At 34.4% G+C, this 16,943-nt stretch overlaps 1 protein-coding gene across 2 annotated transcripts; it reads right to left on the bottom strand.

Annotated features, from left to right (window-relative positions):
• Positions 1 to 860: 860 nt before the first annotated feature.
• On the bottom strand, positions 861 to 16,687 carry Ufm1 (Ubiquitin-fold modifier 1). 2 transcript variants are annotated; one of them, XM_067086192.1, is made up of 4 exons: positions 16,587 to 16,687; positions 13,946 to 14,002; positions 5,384 to 5,514; positions 861 to 3,579 (listed from the first exon to the last, which is right to left on the bottom strand). In XM_067086192.1, exons 1-4 carry the CDS (start codon positions 16,589 to 16,591, stop codon positions 3,512 to 3,514), a joined length of 261 nt encoding a protein of 86 aa, XP_066942293.1. In that variant the 5' UTR covers positions 16,592 to 16,687; the 3' UTR covers positions 861 to 3,511. The 2 variants fall into 2 exon arrangements, with proteins under 2 accessions (XP_066942293.1, XP_066942292.1); XM_067086191.1 differs by lacking the exons at positions 861 to 3,579; positions 5,384 to 5,514 and adding an exon at positions 10,325 to 12,817 and having other exon boundaries at positions 16,587 to 16,658.
• Between the last annotated feature and the right edge of the window lie 256 nt (positions 16,688 to 16,943).

Here is a 16,943-nt window from a genome sequence, read left to right as displayed (position 1 = left end):
AAACCTTATGCAAAGGCAGTTAAAGACAAAAAACTTGTACAATTTGCTGCAAGGAACAAACATTCCATCTCCTACCACTTATGATGGGTCCCCTATTATAAAGAAAAAGCTTACCCTAAGAAAAACAAGCAATGTAATGCAAGCACATTGCCTTGCAAGGCTTTGTCAGTGTATATTGGGAGTAAGGTATTGCCACTCCCCTTTAATAACCCCCGCCCCAAAAACAACATAGATATCTCGGACAATGTCTTTGCCAGATATAGGGGAGGCTCTACCCAATACAGTTACCACATCCAAGAGACATGGGGAAGGTGTCTGGTTCTGGGAGCTCTCCAACTCTTAGCTGAAAAAAACAAAAAAGAGAGATGGGGAGACAGACCCCTTTATCACTCCAAAATCTAAAGCTTGCTCTTTCATCCAGCAACTCCTGATCAAAGAATTCATAACCACCTGGAAGATAGAGGGGCATCAAATAGTTCAAACTCCTAAGTAGTAGACATCAAGATTCATTAGGTTCCTTACAAAGAAGGGCAATGACATAAAGTTCAACTTCTTAAGATCATATCTGAATGAACCATTATGTAATAATGATCAAAAATACAGAAAGCTTAATGGTAGACCTTACCTTGAGTTTCTTCCAGAATTAATTATTAATTTTCACCTCCATTATCCAGCAGAATTGTCAAAGTCCACGGGCACAATATTCAGTGCTGAAAACTTCTGATTCAAGAATTTCCATCCGGTCATTCGTCTGCAGAGGATTGAGCTAAACCCTTGTCCTAGGAATATGTAACTTATATGATCCACAACCTGGATATCAAAGCTACTTTCAGGGGTTGCATCATAAGCAAAGTACAAAATGTGTGTGTGTAGTGGGACATGTTTAATTAACCTTTAGTTCCAAAGGCTTTTTAAGCTATGCTTTTTATCAAAACATTAGGCTATGACTCATACACCAAGTAATTGTTAATATAAGCTTTTAACATATAAAATACTATGATAAACTATAACATTTAAGCACTATAAATTAGGTAACAAAAGAAATTGGTACTGATGAACAATAGTCACTGAAGAAATGCAATATTATATTAACAATATATTCACCACTTGTGTTTACAGTAAGTTACCATCTAAAACTAGTGAGCATACCAGCTAATCTGTCAACATTGAAAATAACAGTTTTGGTCATTTATGACTATAATATTTGTTACCTTTTTAACATAAGTATATTCTGCTTTGCAATACCCTTTTTCAAACTCTGATCTTTAGGAACAACTGGGTTTATATATGAACGGATGATTGGATTTAAAAAAACTCATAGAGATTTTTAAATGAGTGCGTTGTAGTTTTAGACATACAATGTCACCTTTTCATTTAACTGCAGCCAATTACATTCCTAATTTGCACATGTCTAAGACAGTTTCTTTTAATATCCTTTTCCTTTACCAGTTTTGGACACTGCTTTTGCCTACATGAGTTTAGCAGCTTGCACATTGTTAATTTCTTCAACTGCAGCTTAAATTTAGCTGAGAATTTCCTGACTGTCTTTTTCTCTAGTGGTGAAAAAGGAATGAACATTTCTTATACTTTACTAACGTAAGTTACAGCTGTGTATTAAGTCTAACAAGCTAACAAGTTATGCAACTTTTAATTGCTGTAATGTACAGTACAGTAATTATAAAATAACAAATGAAAAAAGGATTCACAGCTGTTTCTCGATTGGGGTGTAATGTTCTTGTTAATTGGCTGGTACTTTGACAATAAGCAATGAATGTCCTCTTTCATACTTTTGAATACAGTATCTTTTAGACATGCAAAAATTCTGGCAGGTCTAGCTTTTACTGAAAATGGAACTCACACATTAAATTTGACATTTAGCGAGTCACATTTTGGACACAAAATCTGAATGGTCATGTGATATGTGAGATCAGATATGCGAGAAGTACAATACATAAGGTAAATAGACAGAACATTACCAGTACCTCACGAGTAAGAAATACATTGGCTGAACACTTTGCCAGTATATCAACCAATCTGAAGCCATGATGCCATTGTTGACAAAGGGTAAAATCATTCACTTTCTGAACTGGAGTCTGATTCAGCTCTTTAAACTTGTACCAATACTGTCCCAAGCCCTGATGACATCCCAAACGCAATGTTGAGATGAATCAGTAAACCCAAAGGAATTAATTTTCAGTGTTATGAGTATACTCTGGTGGACAACAGTTATCCAGCAGAGTGGGAACTGGCTTAGTTTTTTAGCTTTTACAAACCAAGTTTGTAAAGATAAAATTTATGAAGCAAGTTACCAACCAATTGCACTAACATTTTGTCTACGTAAGATCATGGGTAAAATACATTAATATCAAACAGACTGTATATATAAATATGAAATATGGGAAAGCAAAGCAAAATTAAAAACAGAATTATAAGGAGAGAAGAAAGATTTAAAAAAGCCAAAAGATGACAGCAATACAATTATATAAATAATACATTTGAAGAGATTAAAAAATTTTTAGTTTGCACATGGACAATTAAAAAGGGGTGAACTTGACAAATATACAATGAATATATGAGAGCCTGGACTTGAGACCAGGTTGTGGTTTAGATGCCTTCATCAAGCTCAACTTCTTCATGCTATGATATCACAACAAATGTACATGCTTCTCTTGGACAAAGAATGAAAAATAATGAGGGACAATAATGGACTGTACAAGCTATGGGTAAAGGGTGCTTTCTATTAGCATTCCATCACAATGCCTAATTTTGTGGCTCACGGCTAATATATTAGATAATAATATAAAGATGATTGGTGTCATACAATTTGGAAAAAAAGGTATTTTGTCCCCAACCCAAAGTTATGAGAATGCAGTCAACAACTACTGTAATGTATTAGCACATCTTGAATTACCTACATGCAAAGCACTTCCTCCAACTACAACCCTCGTGCAGTAAGTTCCACGGTAGTAAGATTAATTCACAGAAACCATCTGGACCCCTTGAAAGAAAATAAAAGTGAAACTCAGAGCTTGCAGATTCTGGCATGAAGATCAATGACCCCCCTGTTCAGTGCTTCTGACTTTCATACCATGACACTACTTTGTCAGCAGCAATAAAATATGTCAAGTCTGTTTACTTCTTCAAATATTATAACAAAACTGTCAACCATCTTTTTGCTACTAAAGGCAAGTACCATATGATTATAATATTCAAAATAGTTTATTGAAGAGATAATTCCAACAAATTATTTTTCTCAGTAAAACAACACACAATTAACATACAATACCATACCATTCTGTCGTTATGTACCTGCAAAAATTACTGTATGCCATTTATGATACTGATTACATGAAAAAAAAAAAAAGACTGAACTAAGCTAATGTCAAAAATTAAATGAGTTAATAAGACTTTGAAAAATATAATTTGGAATACATTACAACTTATTCTTGGTAAATAACATGGCATCAAAATTGCAAAGACAAATTTGTTGATTTACTTATAGAGGGTTCTTTCATGAAGACCCTACACGATCACGAGGAATGAGTCGTAGCTCAGAGCCATGCTTCAAGAACACTGTTCCTGTGAATAACAAAAAAAGTGCAATAATCATTTTGTCTAAGCTCTAGTGCATATTTTATGTTCCCTCTAACTTAGTCATTAAATGTATAGTGTTTATTCTAGACTAACAAATTTCTTATTCATTAAAAAGAGATACTGTACATCACCTAGAAACTGTAATTATAGTGAAAATTTTAGTGAACACAAGTATTTAAGAGATCATTCCTAAGCATAATTTGTTAACAACATGACATTCGAAAATTAAATTTAAATCTACGAAGGGTAAAATAATGTGGGTGAAACTTACATGCTGTACACAAATCACTGATCCTTCTCTAATCACATCCATTCCAAACTAGGATATTATGTTTTATTTAAAAGAAGAGAAAATATAATATTTCTCATATAAACCCATCATTCATAAGATGCCTTGTTCCATACGAAACTTATCCCAATTGCACTACTGTCCTCAAAAGAACATACATGCTCCACTTGGCTGAACTCCTTCCACTGCTCTGCATCTACTCATTTCATTGTGGATCAAATTAGCACAAAGATAAGAGTATATAGTTCCTTATCATTGCTGGGGTTGTATGAAAAATGTGCTTTTGTATCATAAAAATACTGCTTGTACATTACAATCCATTACTATAAGATGCCTGAGTTGTATGTGCGGGAACCAAAGAAAGCTTTCACAGATGTAGATACTCAGTGATCCAGAGGACACATTACAAGTGAGCACCCAAATCTTCAGCATAATTTACATTGCAAAGGTTTTGGTATAAAAAAGCATCTTTGCCTGTTTTGACAAAAAGTTTAATTTTATCTATAAGCTTTGGCCGACAAAATTTTTTCTCAACAATTTTGAATGTAGCTTGAATTCCATTGGTATTCTATAAATGGATGTTGAGAATTCCTAAATTATTTTCCAAGCTCCCTGAATGAAGTCATATCAAAGTTTCTTACTTTGACATTTATGTCCATTGTATTTTGAAAAGTATGGGACTGATTTTCTGGTAGTTATTTCAGACAGCCATCCATCCATCTGGTTTAAAGGGTCTAAAAGAAATCTCGTGCTGGACATTCACAACATAGTTTGTTCTATACAACTGAAATAGAACTACTTCCTCCAGTTTTGAGAAACATAGTCTCAGCCACTTATCTGCTCCATATATATTGATCAAGTTATAATTAGTTCAATGAACTTTTTTCTGGTTTCATGTATATAATTTAAAGAGTTTAAACTCAACTATTCAGCTGTTTCTTTGGGGTAACCACAACAGGTATCTTTGCTATCCTCTGGCCATCATCTTAAGTAGTAATTTTTTATGCAACATATTAAATGGGTTATTAATTACATCTAGGGTTGAATGATATTTTGGCGCAATAGGTAAACATACTAAGAGAACTTCCTAGATATACACACCTTCCTCTTAAGTGCCTTGCAGGTTGTTAGAATGTAATGTTAGGAGATGAGAGGAGATTAGTGGAAGTGAAAGAACTGCCAAAGATGTGACAAGCAAACTTTCAAAGAGGCCCTTAGTGTCACACAGCATTAGAGGCAATGACAATGATGATAATTTATGTGTTACTGTAATGATATAGTAGTCATTTGTTAGTAACAAAACAAGCAATCATCACCAACGAAAGTAAAGGCTTTGTTTGCCTTCAACAACTAGTTTCCCACCATCAACACAACACAAAACCATCTTTTCAAACCTAGATTTGATCTAGCTAGAAATTATCATAGAAATGTATTTGTAAAGGAATGGTCTGTATGAGCAAAAACAATACTAGGAGAAAACCAAACAGAAAAGTTACTAACCGGCACTCTGACTTGGATTGATACCTATTCCATCATCAGTAATAATTGCAGAAGTTGCTGGTGCAACCTTAAATTCCTCTGCAGCAAACTTCAAAACAGCAGTAAATGGGGTGTTCTCAGGTACACTGAGCCTGTCAAAAAATGGAGACTGCATAATAAAGATTGTTCACTTCTAGAAAACTTAACGTGACTCACTCACAATCTATGACAGAACTTTAATGTAATTAATTATCTAAAATTATTTTATGTTTTCCTATAAAATCCATGTTACAAGTAACTTTACAATATTAACAAACCACCTCATTTGAAAGCATCTCAACTCCAAAATGAATTTACCTCCGAGCAGAATATACAACAGCGGTCATAACTGCTGTGAACTATCTGGTGCTCAGTAACTTTTCTACAGCAAGAGAACTAAATAAGATGTTGACAATGACAAGTGAGAACTCAATACACGCCAGGAACATACACTTTCAAAAGTTACTCTCACGTACTGTGTTTCAACAAAATACAAATCATTATCTTACTGAATCCTATAATTTCAGTATTAAAAGGATGACAACCTAACTCTAGCCTGGGTTGGGAGGGCAGGGGCTCGTCCCCTTCAATGGCATAATATCTAAGTTCTCAATTACTTTATCAAATAATGAATAATGAGTTCAATATGCCTCCCAATATTCATAAAATTAAATATTTGTGTTATTGCCTGAGCCATTGTGTTCCAAAAAGAGATTTATAACTTAGGTAGTCACCACTCTTAGCATGAATGCATTTCTTGTAAATTGTTACAAAGCACCAAAGACTTCAAAGACTAGTTAAACTTTGAAACACAACTATCAAATATGTATTTTTCTTGCTACAAGGCCGAAGTGCCGAAGCCTAAGCTTTTCACAACCTTATAGTCTTCTTTTCACTGTACATCAGCTGATCGACCATTACCCGATTTCTTAGATAGTAATTCCTTTTCATGCCTTTAATAATAATTTTTCTTGGTATATTCTGTTAGCAGAATGCATGCCATTTTGTTTTCCTCAATTATGTCTTTATATTTCTAAGAAAGAATTGGTCCTTATTTATCTTTTGCATGTTTCTTTAACAGCACCTTTGTTTTTAATTGGTTGATCATGAAATTATTTATGACTAACAGTATGTCATAATCACAATTGAACCTCTTGCCTCCCATCAGAATAACCTTACTATAAAAGCCTTGCAGTAAAAAATCTTGACAAGCATTTCGATATCCCACTGATAGGCAGTATATACAGCAGACATGGAACTGAATTTCTTGGTTTTTCCTCCATCTATACCCTCACTTGCTTAGTTTCAACATTTTTTCTCCCATTATAATTCCTTCAATATATTCTGGTACTTCTAAAAGATTTCCTATGCTAATAAAATAAATGTAGAGTTTCCTGAAATTACAGTGGCTAACACTCACATGAAATCATTCATCATCATCATAAACATCTTTACTTTGTTACCTTAGCATGTCTTAACCAGATTGTAATTATCACATATAGTAATACTAAAATCTCCTCAATTCTCAAAATCAGGAATTAAATCATATAAAATTACATTTATTATCAGCTTATTTATGGAACTGCTTTTGTGCCTTATCATGTCTCCACAGATTCTATATGGACAATGTACACCTCATCCACTATGCAGTATGTGGGAGGAATTTTTTACTAATATATATGAATATCAACTGAAAACAAGTACTTAAATTAATTACTTGTTACATCCACCAACACAGTTAACCAGATTCACTAACATCTGGGAAACAAATTTTCAAGGTCCTAATCTATGCACATAAATAATTTCTTTCCCACATACTGTACTTCATCTTACTTCTATTATCATTTTATTTCCATTGTTCTGACTTTGCTGCTCTTTGATCTGAATCCTTCCCTCTGTCTCAGCTAGACTCTATTTCTCTCTCTATTCACCATGTATAGTGTAACCTTCATCTTTGGAACTTGAGGAGACTTAAATTCATCTTCCTACTTTTCCCCCATTCCTTTGACAAAATAAGTCTATTATAGATGTCTTTGCTGGATTTAATTAAAATTTTCATCATATTTACTTAACCTCTTGTTGTGTAAATTATATTCTAGCCCAAACATGCATAACTCTTAAAAACAAAAACCCTTAAATGTTGCACACACAAACCATAAAAAATCTAGCCCTGAAAATATAATTACTGTATATAAAATACAAAATATGGTGAAACAAATCTAGCAATAAAAAAAAAATAAAGTGAAAAGACTATCTGAAGGGACTGGATAACTCAAAATATGCACAAGCCGTGTCCCACTAACCCTCAAAGTCCAGGAGATGGAAGGCCAAAAAACTATATAAAATTTACAAGCAAAAGGCTAACTCATGTCTTGGCTGGAGAATTTACAATTTAAAACTTTTCCAGGGGCCAGAAATTTTTGAAAAAATTTACTGTCAACAATTTTGATATTAAATTATAAATAAATAAACTCTTCCAATTTCATGTTCTGAAACATAAGTAAAAAGAACTGTCAATTTTTTTTTCAAGTTCCTTACTCCTCTGCTCACCCTTGCTGAATTAACAATGTATCAGACGATGCAATTTTTGTATTCTTCATCCTTGTTGCAACACCAAATTTACATATCAAATCAACTTATCAAAATCTTAAACCTTTATCACATAACTTTTTTTCTTTCCTTGTTTCTGTATATATGTAACATTATAGCAGTCATTGTACAACAACTTTCACGAATAAATACCAATAAATATTGCATCCTCATCCAAGATGATCAAATTACACTGAATCTATTAACAAAAAACCATGTTCAAAAAAGGCAAACAAACCAAAAAGCAATAGTTGCAAAATTCCCTCACGGTCAATTCTCACCAAGATTACTCTACAACTCCTAAACAAGTACGTTTGCTCTTAAAAATCCCAGACTGGAAAGCTCTAGAAAATATTAAGCACATCACCAGCATTTAAGGTCTTAACTGTTTCATCAAAACTGCCAAGGCACAAACAGTGGTAGAGTATTTTTTGCTATGTCTTTGGAAGCCAATCATAAAATTACAAAGAGGAGCACAATAACAAGAACTGTCTCCAATTCAATGTTAGACACAATACCTAAAAACATAAACTCCATATATGGCGCACATACTCAGGGCTGAAGCCCAAATAAAGGCAGTCCCCGGGTTATGTCGGGTGTTCCGTTCCTACGCCGCATGTAAGCCGAAAAACGGAATAACTCAAGACACTGCCGAAAATCATAAGAAAACCTTACTTTGAATCATTTGGGTGTTTTAAAACAAAGTAACCTGCATTTTGATTGAGCTTTTCATAAAAAAAAAAAAAAATTTTAATTCTGCCATTTTGGAGCCATACTAAAGTTCCAGTCTTCATTGGAGTGGTGACATAAACCCAGAACATGCGCTGTATCCAGGGAAATAATTTTTTTTTAATATACTTGAAGAGCGACGTAACCTTGGAACGATGTATTCTCTTAAAAGAGACCAACAGGTCCTGAGTTTTTGCCAAAAACTCAGGAACAAATGAGAATGAGAGAGAAACCCAACCGGCAGAGGGCTGGACTACACAGGATAAACCAAGTCAGTCCCAGATACACAAGCAAGAAGACATTCTTGGGCGTGAGCTACTGGTCCGAGGCTTCCACAAAGGGCTCATAGATACCTGGGTTAGATTGCAGAGAACGAGTCACATATCACTTGGAGGACAAAGTCCTTGAGGAGAACAAGACTGCTAAAAGCTCTCTATATGCATGGATGAGCCTATCAAAAAAAGAGATCCATACCCTTTAGTCTAAACACTTAGCTCAAGGCTGAGAAATGGCCTTTCACTACATAGGATGACAGGAGCTTATCCCAAAGACGGTATACTATGTATACATAAAAACACAAGAAAAAACCTGAACTGCTTGCTATTTTTCACTCTTAATTCATTCTCTTCACAATTGGTTACCAGCTCTAAATTTTGCCAATTATCTACCCTGCTTGAGGGTAGCATCTAAAGAAAGCCTTGTGATATCCTTTATGCTTCCAACTTCATTGCTTTCTTCCATTTACTTTTCATCTCTTCATGTTGTTCCCCTCTACCTTGCTTTTAGAATACAGTACTTTTACAGTACAGTACTGTCATTTTTCTAAAGTTGTCAAGCTTCTTTAACTTGAACCTGCCCCAAATATCAAAACCATTAAGAACAAATATTTTGGACCAACCCAATTAGAATCTGGATATGTGGTATTCTTTGTCTCGTTAAACAAACAGTATTTTACAATATCCTTGCTTTATGAATAAAACCACTAAGTTGGATATTTAGGTGTCTAAAAATATTATTCAAAAGTATGGTTATAGTACTTTGCAATAATGTTTCTGTACAGTATTCTTACAATAACTTTGTTAATTATTGCTCAAAAGTAAATTACCACTAACCAAGTCTGATTAACGTTCTTGACTACCCAATTCAAAATTCGGCATAAGTTAAACTGTTGACTTCACAATTACATACTAAGAGCTCTTGGTTTTCCAAAAGGCAACTATAAAGTAGTTGAAATGATCATTTCCCACACCTGCAGTCATTGCAGGAGGGTACCTCCTACAGTGGATCTTGTGTGACACTCTTAACACACAGGTTCTTTGCCATGACCCTTTGGTCCCCCATTGCACTGCTTTTTGCCTTCAAATTTTCATACATCCCACTCGGTTTCTCCCCATTGAACTGTTCAATTTCTTCAACTTTATCCAATTTCCACCTGTCATTTAAAAACAAATCCTTCAGGTCAGACATATGAAAATTTTAAGATACGGCTCAGTAGATTAATTAAAATATTTCAAAGTAATGATCCTCATTAGAAGTGACAATGTCAAAATTTGAGTTATAATGAAGCTTGTATATTTGGTCAGTAGCTCAGCTATAAAAATGCAATTAGAAAAATATCTCAAGTTTTTTATTCATTAGACAGTTTCCTACATACTGGACCTTACAAAATAATTTCTCCATACAATGTACTACTGTACTTCAAAAATATCCTGCCTATGCTCAGAAGTATCATCTAATGACATCTGACCTTATTTTAGAAAGGTAATACTGCTCATCAAATATTTTTATACAAAGAACAGGTGCAGCACAATTTCCTATAAACATGTATAATTTCCTGTAAACAGGTACAGTGTTAATAAAAAACATGTACAGTGTTACTAAAAAGTTTCAATAGCAATCACACTGAAATCCTATCATGGAATTTTACTTGAATACCCCCAAAACATAACACAGGAGCTACATCAGAAATCTCATAACATTAAAATCCACTGAAACTTAATGATAAACTCAAGACATTTTATATTTTTACCATTCAAATGACTCAAAGTGTCTCATGAATTGCTCTCATCTTCAGCTTTCATACATTCAGTACAGTATTTTAAAACTTTTGGCTCTCATATGAATCTTTTTTTCCACTTCCATTGTGGTACTACCATAAAAATTAGCAGGGTCATTTAGCTGGATTTATCTAGTGACAATTTACTGCCTATATTCTTAGAAAACACTAAAATATAATTATGGGAACCCTCAAAATAAAATATATCCTGTTTCCCATTACCTAGATTTTAACAAATATTTAGTTTTTACCTATCTGACAAGAATTACATTATGCTCAGTGTTTCAGATGATTTCCAAAATATAACAGAAATAATATACAATTCTCCTCTATACAACTGAAACCATGAGCTAACAGAACCTTCCAAATGAAAAGAAGTCACCGGAAAAATCTTGGAAACAAGCAATATCTTGAAACAATTTACATAAGCAACCATACAAAAACTTCTCACACACAAAAATAAAACAACTTTGTGTCCACATCGTTACTTTTTCCTTTTTTCACCTTCTCAATAACAAAACATTCGGAAAAGCATTCAGTCTAAAGCTTTAACACTAAGGTTTAATTGAACTACTTATAAATTAGTCATCCTGGCTTCTAATTCCCACTGCATAAGTATGGAACAAAATTTTGAAAACTGGAAGCTATAACACTTTGCACTCCCTAAGTAATGCACAGTTACTTTCATTCAATTAAAACTTCTGTTGATGGCACAAGTTATATCACTCCAAACCATACCTCCATCTTCCATGGACCAGCACAAAAATTTTTCCTTACAACGTTGAGAAAGACAATCATCACTCATAAGTGAATCAAATACATTTACTATTTCTTTAAAATCAATAACACATAGCTCATCTTCTGATGATATCCAAGTGCATTGTTCACCTTCATAACAAGGTTTCAATTTCATAACCTCTCCTTTTAAAGATAATAAGAGTGCAGTAAGCAGAGATTCTTCTTCAGCAAAAAGTTTACAAAGTAAAGCTGGAGACAGTGTACCTAATTGAGTAACAACTCCCACATACAGATCATTGCAATCATGTGATTGTAGTATGTTCGTTAACCACTTTACAAAAAAGAATGAGGCTTTGCTGAGATTCCCATGATTTATTTGTGATACTTGAGCTTCAGCAAGTAACTCTAAACCATGTGGTGACAACAAGGTTTGCTTAAACTGGGTACTCATTTCTTCTTGAGTGAAGGACTTCGCAGTTTCAAACAAGAGACTTACCTGAAACCTTGAGTGCAACTTTTCATCAATTTTACTCAGGTGATCCATTACTTTCTTATGGTACTCCAGTTGTTGTTTGGCCAACACATGAAGGTTATGGTCAGCACCAAATGCTTGTATAACTTTTTCATTTACATAATTTGCCAATCTTTTTTCAATTAACTGGTTCTGCAAAATGAAATTGAAGAAATACAGACGAGCATTCTGCAACTGATGCAGGGAAAGAACCCAATCATATTTTTCTGCCATGCCTTGAAGGGCAACATGAATGCTCCCATTCTGAGAACAGTGTCTCACAGCTTTCTCACAATATTCGCCCCAGGATACAGCTCGGTCAATTGCATCTTCTGTCCAATTGTCCTTACTATAAGCTGCTGGCAACAGGTCATGCATGAAGTACAAGATATTTTTCACAACCACTTTCCACATGATTAGGTTACTTTTCTCAGTACCAGTCAAGCTTGAAAGTTTTCAGGGAAACTATGACTTAATTATTACTAAATGTAATAAACACTCATAATTTTTATCGGATATTCATCTTGCTGAAGCTCAAATTTTCTTTGCGAAATAATTCTGTTTAAACATTATTCAGAACACCCTCCACATCATAAAAAACCGCAAAAATTATGTAGTGTACGTGTCTAAAATGCCAGTCTATTCATTATGTTGTTTCAAGCTACTGCAGGTCTTTTGTTTGGTAAGAGGGGCAAATCTTCAAGACCTGATACATGTAGTCTTTTTCAGGCACTCTTCTTTATGAATCTTCAACTCTAGGTTCAGGATTCTTTGTCTAATTTTGTCTGATCATCTGTAGAAGAAGAGGAAGACTTCATTCAGTGTTCTTCCTTTAAAATAAAAATATCACCTTTAATATCTAACAATTAAGTATAGGCTACTGTATAGCACTTGAAGCCAGATGAAATTTAAGTAACCACTATTTTTCAATACCAACAAAACAATATCTTTGAATTTCACTACTTCTAACAAACAAATATGAACTTTTCACAAGTCTACAATACTGATCAAATGCCAGATGAACAAGTATGAGTATATAACTGTTTGATGCCATGTTCTGGTTACTAACACATGGCTCCAAACTGCAATGTTATACAAAATGTTTATCAATAGGGTATGAAATACATCACTGTGTGCATTTCCACATTTTCTATATCATTTTTAATATTTCCTAATGTACAAACCCCCATTTCATAAGTCTTAATCCCTCACAATCGTTTATAACAAACCTAAGATCAAATGAATAGGCAGGTTCTTATGCCAAGGTCATCCATGGCTATACAACTTAGATGGAAAAAAGTTTCGTTTGGTGAGGTAGAAAATTTCAAATTTAGCTTTTACATATTTGTGGGGAACAGCTAAGAATAACTACAAAAATATACTAAAACCAGGTTATTGATAGAGGTAATTTGGGAATACACCAAAATGTGATCTTTTGACATGCATTACTGTCCACTGGAATATTTTGCATAACTACACCTTTCAGGAATCCTGGTGTGAGAAAACTCTCAAGAAGGATAAGACCACACATATATAAAAAATGAAAATTGTCACTAACATGTACGTTTTCTATTTTTTCCTGTAAAGCAATTGACATGTTTTGCCACATCAATTGTCCTCTGTGGCAAGGAAACCAAATTTCTATGTTGTGAACAGAAACTTAAGGTTTTAAAATTGTTAAATTATCATACAATAATAGTACACAAAATGAGTGACTGGGAGGCAAGATATACAATCGTTTCATTGGTTGATTACACAAAGAAATTAATTCTCTATTAGGCAATATTTTAAGATTACAGTTTACCAATAAAAAACTCTCAGGACTGTAGATTTTTGGAACGAATTAACAAGACAATAACATGGATGCAACTCCTTCCAAAGTCATTCATTTTTAGCTATCAAAACTTGTCAATATACTTACACTTTGTATGGAAGCTTGGGATCCGAAGTCAGAGTGATCTTGAAAGTAACTTTTGACCTGAAAAATAAAATATGAAATTAAATGGAATAATGGATCTTGTAATGGAGTAATGCACCTTATTCTCAAATTTAAAAAAAATACATGGTTATCTTAGTATACAAATCCTCATTTTAAACTTTCCTTTCATTACCAAGATGTAGATGGGTGGAACATTTGCAAGCTGAAATAAAAGATAACAACTTAATGGTCATAAGTGATCATGGGTAGTGTGCTACAGTGGCCTCCTGGGGAAAATTAGCCTCCCCACACAGTCATTTGTTTGCTTTCAGTGAGGTCTCATCTGCAAAATGGGAAACTTTAGCTGACAACCCTTTTGGACAGGTCAACAGACTACAAACCCAGGTGGGCTCCAAAGAAAAACCAACATGCAGAGAGAGATATAAGTTACAGAAGATAAATAAATATTAAGGAATAGAAAATAAAACTGAAATTCAAGAGAAGTTAAGAGACAGCAGGACTGAACATGGTCCCAACTTATACATTTGGAGATCAAAAGAATCCACAACTGTAATAAGCAAACTATTAAATCTGATGCTAGAAAACGACACACTGTTTGCAGCAGTAACCTGCCTATGTTGCAAGCAAAAAGCATCACACAGCCAGAAAGAAAAAGGGGTTTCCAGACACCCACTTCTGGTGCTTACTGGTCCTATGAAGAGGCACTAATACTGGCTTAAGAGATCAGGTCATACGAGTATTAACATGGTTGATCACTTGGAGGGGCAGAGTGAGTGATGGAAAGGTGTAGGCATCCAGAAAGTCCCAGGGATGCTGGAAGGCAGCCTCCCAGACCCTCCAGGGATCTGGAACCAGAGAACAGAACACAGGGAGCTGGCTATTTAGTTACCTGGAAAGAAAGTTGATCACCTGTGATTTTGAGAGTTAAAATAGCCTCCTCCCCTCAAAGAAATACAGACTTGTCCCTATTATCTGTCCAAGTAGCTGAGTCGGTTTGCAAAAACATCCCTCGTTCCCACAATGTACCTGGCTGATGGCTCAGCGCCATGCCAAACTGCCCACCATTCATGCATCTGCTTGGTCAGTTATCAAATGTGAAGGGAAACCAGTTCCCAGCTTCCCCTGCTTGTTAGTGTAAGTCACCAGACATAATTTTGCTCATCAACACTAAAGAATGACCCATCACAAAATCCTAGAATGCTTGCATGGTTAGTGGAGATGCTTGCCTTCCCAAAAAAGCATGACATTTTTAGCAGCGATTTAAATTATGGGCAAAATAATATTAGAAAAAAGAAACCATCACTTCAGTCAATGTTGTACACCTGGGTTACTACTGATACCTAGAAAGGATAACAGAACCTAGATGTAGTTCTAATGTATATAGTATATATAGCATTGCCCTAATTTAGTTTATCTAATTTGGGAAGCTTTATAACCAATACTTGTGTCAGATGCATATTACCTATAGCCTATATAGCTGATGCATTACTGGCTACAATAACTCAGGAACTTTTCAATTTTAAAGGAAGCAAACAACAAAAGTCGTTTGAATATCGGGAGGAAGAGAAATAATAACATAAATAATGTATATATGTCATTATAGAAAATTTACTGAAAGTTTTGCCCACCTGTCGAGGAACTGCAACGTCACTCTTCTCCGTTCCAAAGGTCTTTTATTCCTTGGAACGTCGGGCAAAACTGAGATCTAGGCGGCATCACTGTCTAGTATGTACTGATGTTCATAAATTTCAAAAGGCTTTAGGATTTAGCCTAAGCTAATGCCATTTTGGTAAAACTGATTTCCACCAGTTGCCAACCGGAATATTTACCGCCTTTATGTTCTTGTTTGCTTATGTCTTGAGTGTATGTTTAAGATATTAATTTTCTTGTGTTTATGTTTTTAAGCTCTTCCCCAAAGGGACGGTTCTAAACACGGCACCTATTTTGACGCAAATTAGGCCTGGTAGTTAGCAAACCACGGTGCCGCGGTAGTAGTCTTCAGTTTTACCACTGCTTCTGTTTGAACTGAAAGTCTGTCTTTATTTAAGGACTTTTATACTGTACAGCATGAGCCTAGGCTAGGCTTAAGCCTACACTAAGCCCATGCCTGAATGCTAAGGCATTAGGGAATGCAACTCTGGATGCCTACAATATTCTACCTGTCAGGTTACTGGGTTTATTGTTTTTCATCTGAATATTTGCCTAATCCGAATGATAATGATGATGATACTGATGATAAGAACTAGCCTAAGCCGGTACTTATAGTGGCCACTAGGCCTAGTGGTGTTCCTTAGGCCCATGACATGCACAGCTTAGCTTTACGGCAACGCTATTACTATCGTAACCTTTACCTATTCAGTCAATTGCTAAAATATAATAAATTTACTGTATATGATGTTTAATTGCAATTTAAACTTTATATATTGTTAAATATATTAAATAGGCTATTTGAAAGCCCTGGCAGTCTCTCGTATTTTTCAACACAAGAGGACAAATGGCATAACCATTTCATTAAAATATACAACGTCTGCTCATATATGTTCTTTCGCCAAACTGGACAGCAAATTTTAGTAACAGACTCGATTACGGTAAAATAAAATACAGACATATGGTTTAAACTTACGTCATGATGGTCTCGGTCTGACAGGTCACACAAACGTGTTGTTGTTCGGGGAAGGTAAAGGCTTCCAGAGACGGAATCGTTATACTTTTGAGTGAAAGTTGTCGTACTTTAATATGGCTATCAGCATGATTAACTCCCAATAATAATCTTAGGTATTATTATTATTATTATATTATTATTATTATTATTATTATTATTATTATTATTATTATTATTATTATTATTATTATTATTATTATTATTATTATGCGTAAAATGCCATTTATATGATAAGTATGTCTTCACAACATACAGTAGACTGATAAGAACTAAGCTCATCTAGATAAAGGGTAGTTATGGAAATTCAATACAAACATG

The sequence above is a fragment of the Macrobrachium rosenbergii genome, chromosome 42, assembly GCF_040412425.1.
Source record: "Macrobrachium rosenbergii isolate ZJJX-2024 chromosome 42, ASM4041242v1, whole genome shotgun sequence".
In the NCBI taxonomy this organism is placed as follows: Eukaryota; Metazoa; Arthropoda; class Malacostraca; order Decapoda; family Palaemonidae; genus Macrobrachium; species Macrobrachium rosenbergii.
Note: the sequence above shows the minus strand (reverse complement) of the source record. Positions and strands in the feature narration are given on the sequence as shown.

What these genes read in the sequence shown, in the direction of transcription:
- Ufm1 (XM_067086191.1), bottom strand. Translation starts at nt 12,438, where the DNA reads ATGTGGAAAGTGGTTGTGAAAAATATCTTGTACTTCATGCATGACCTG.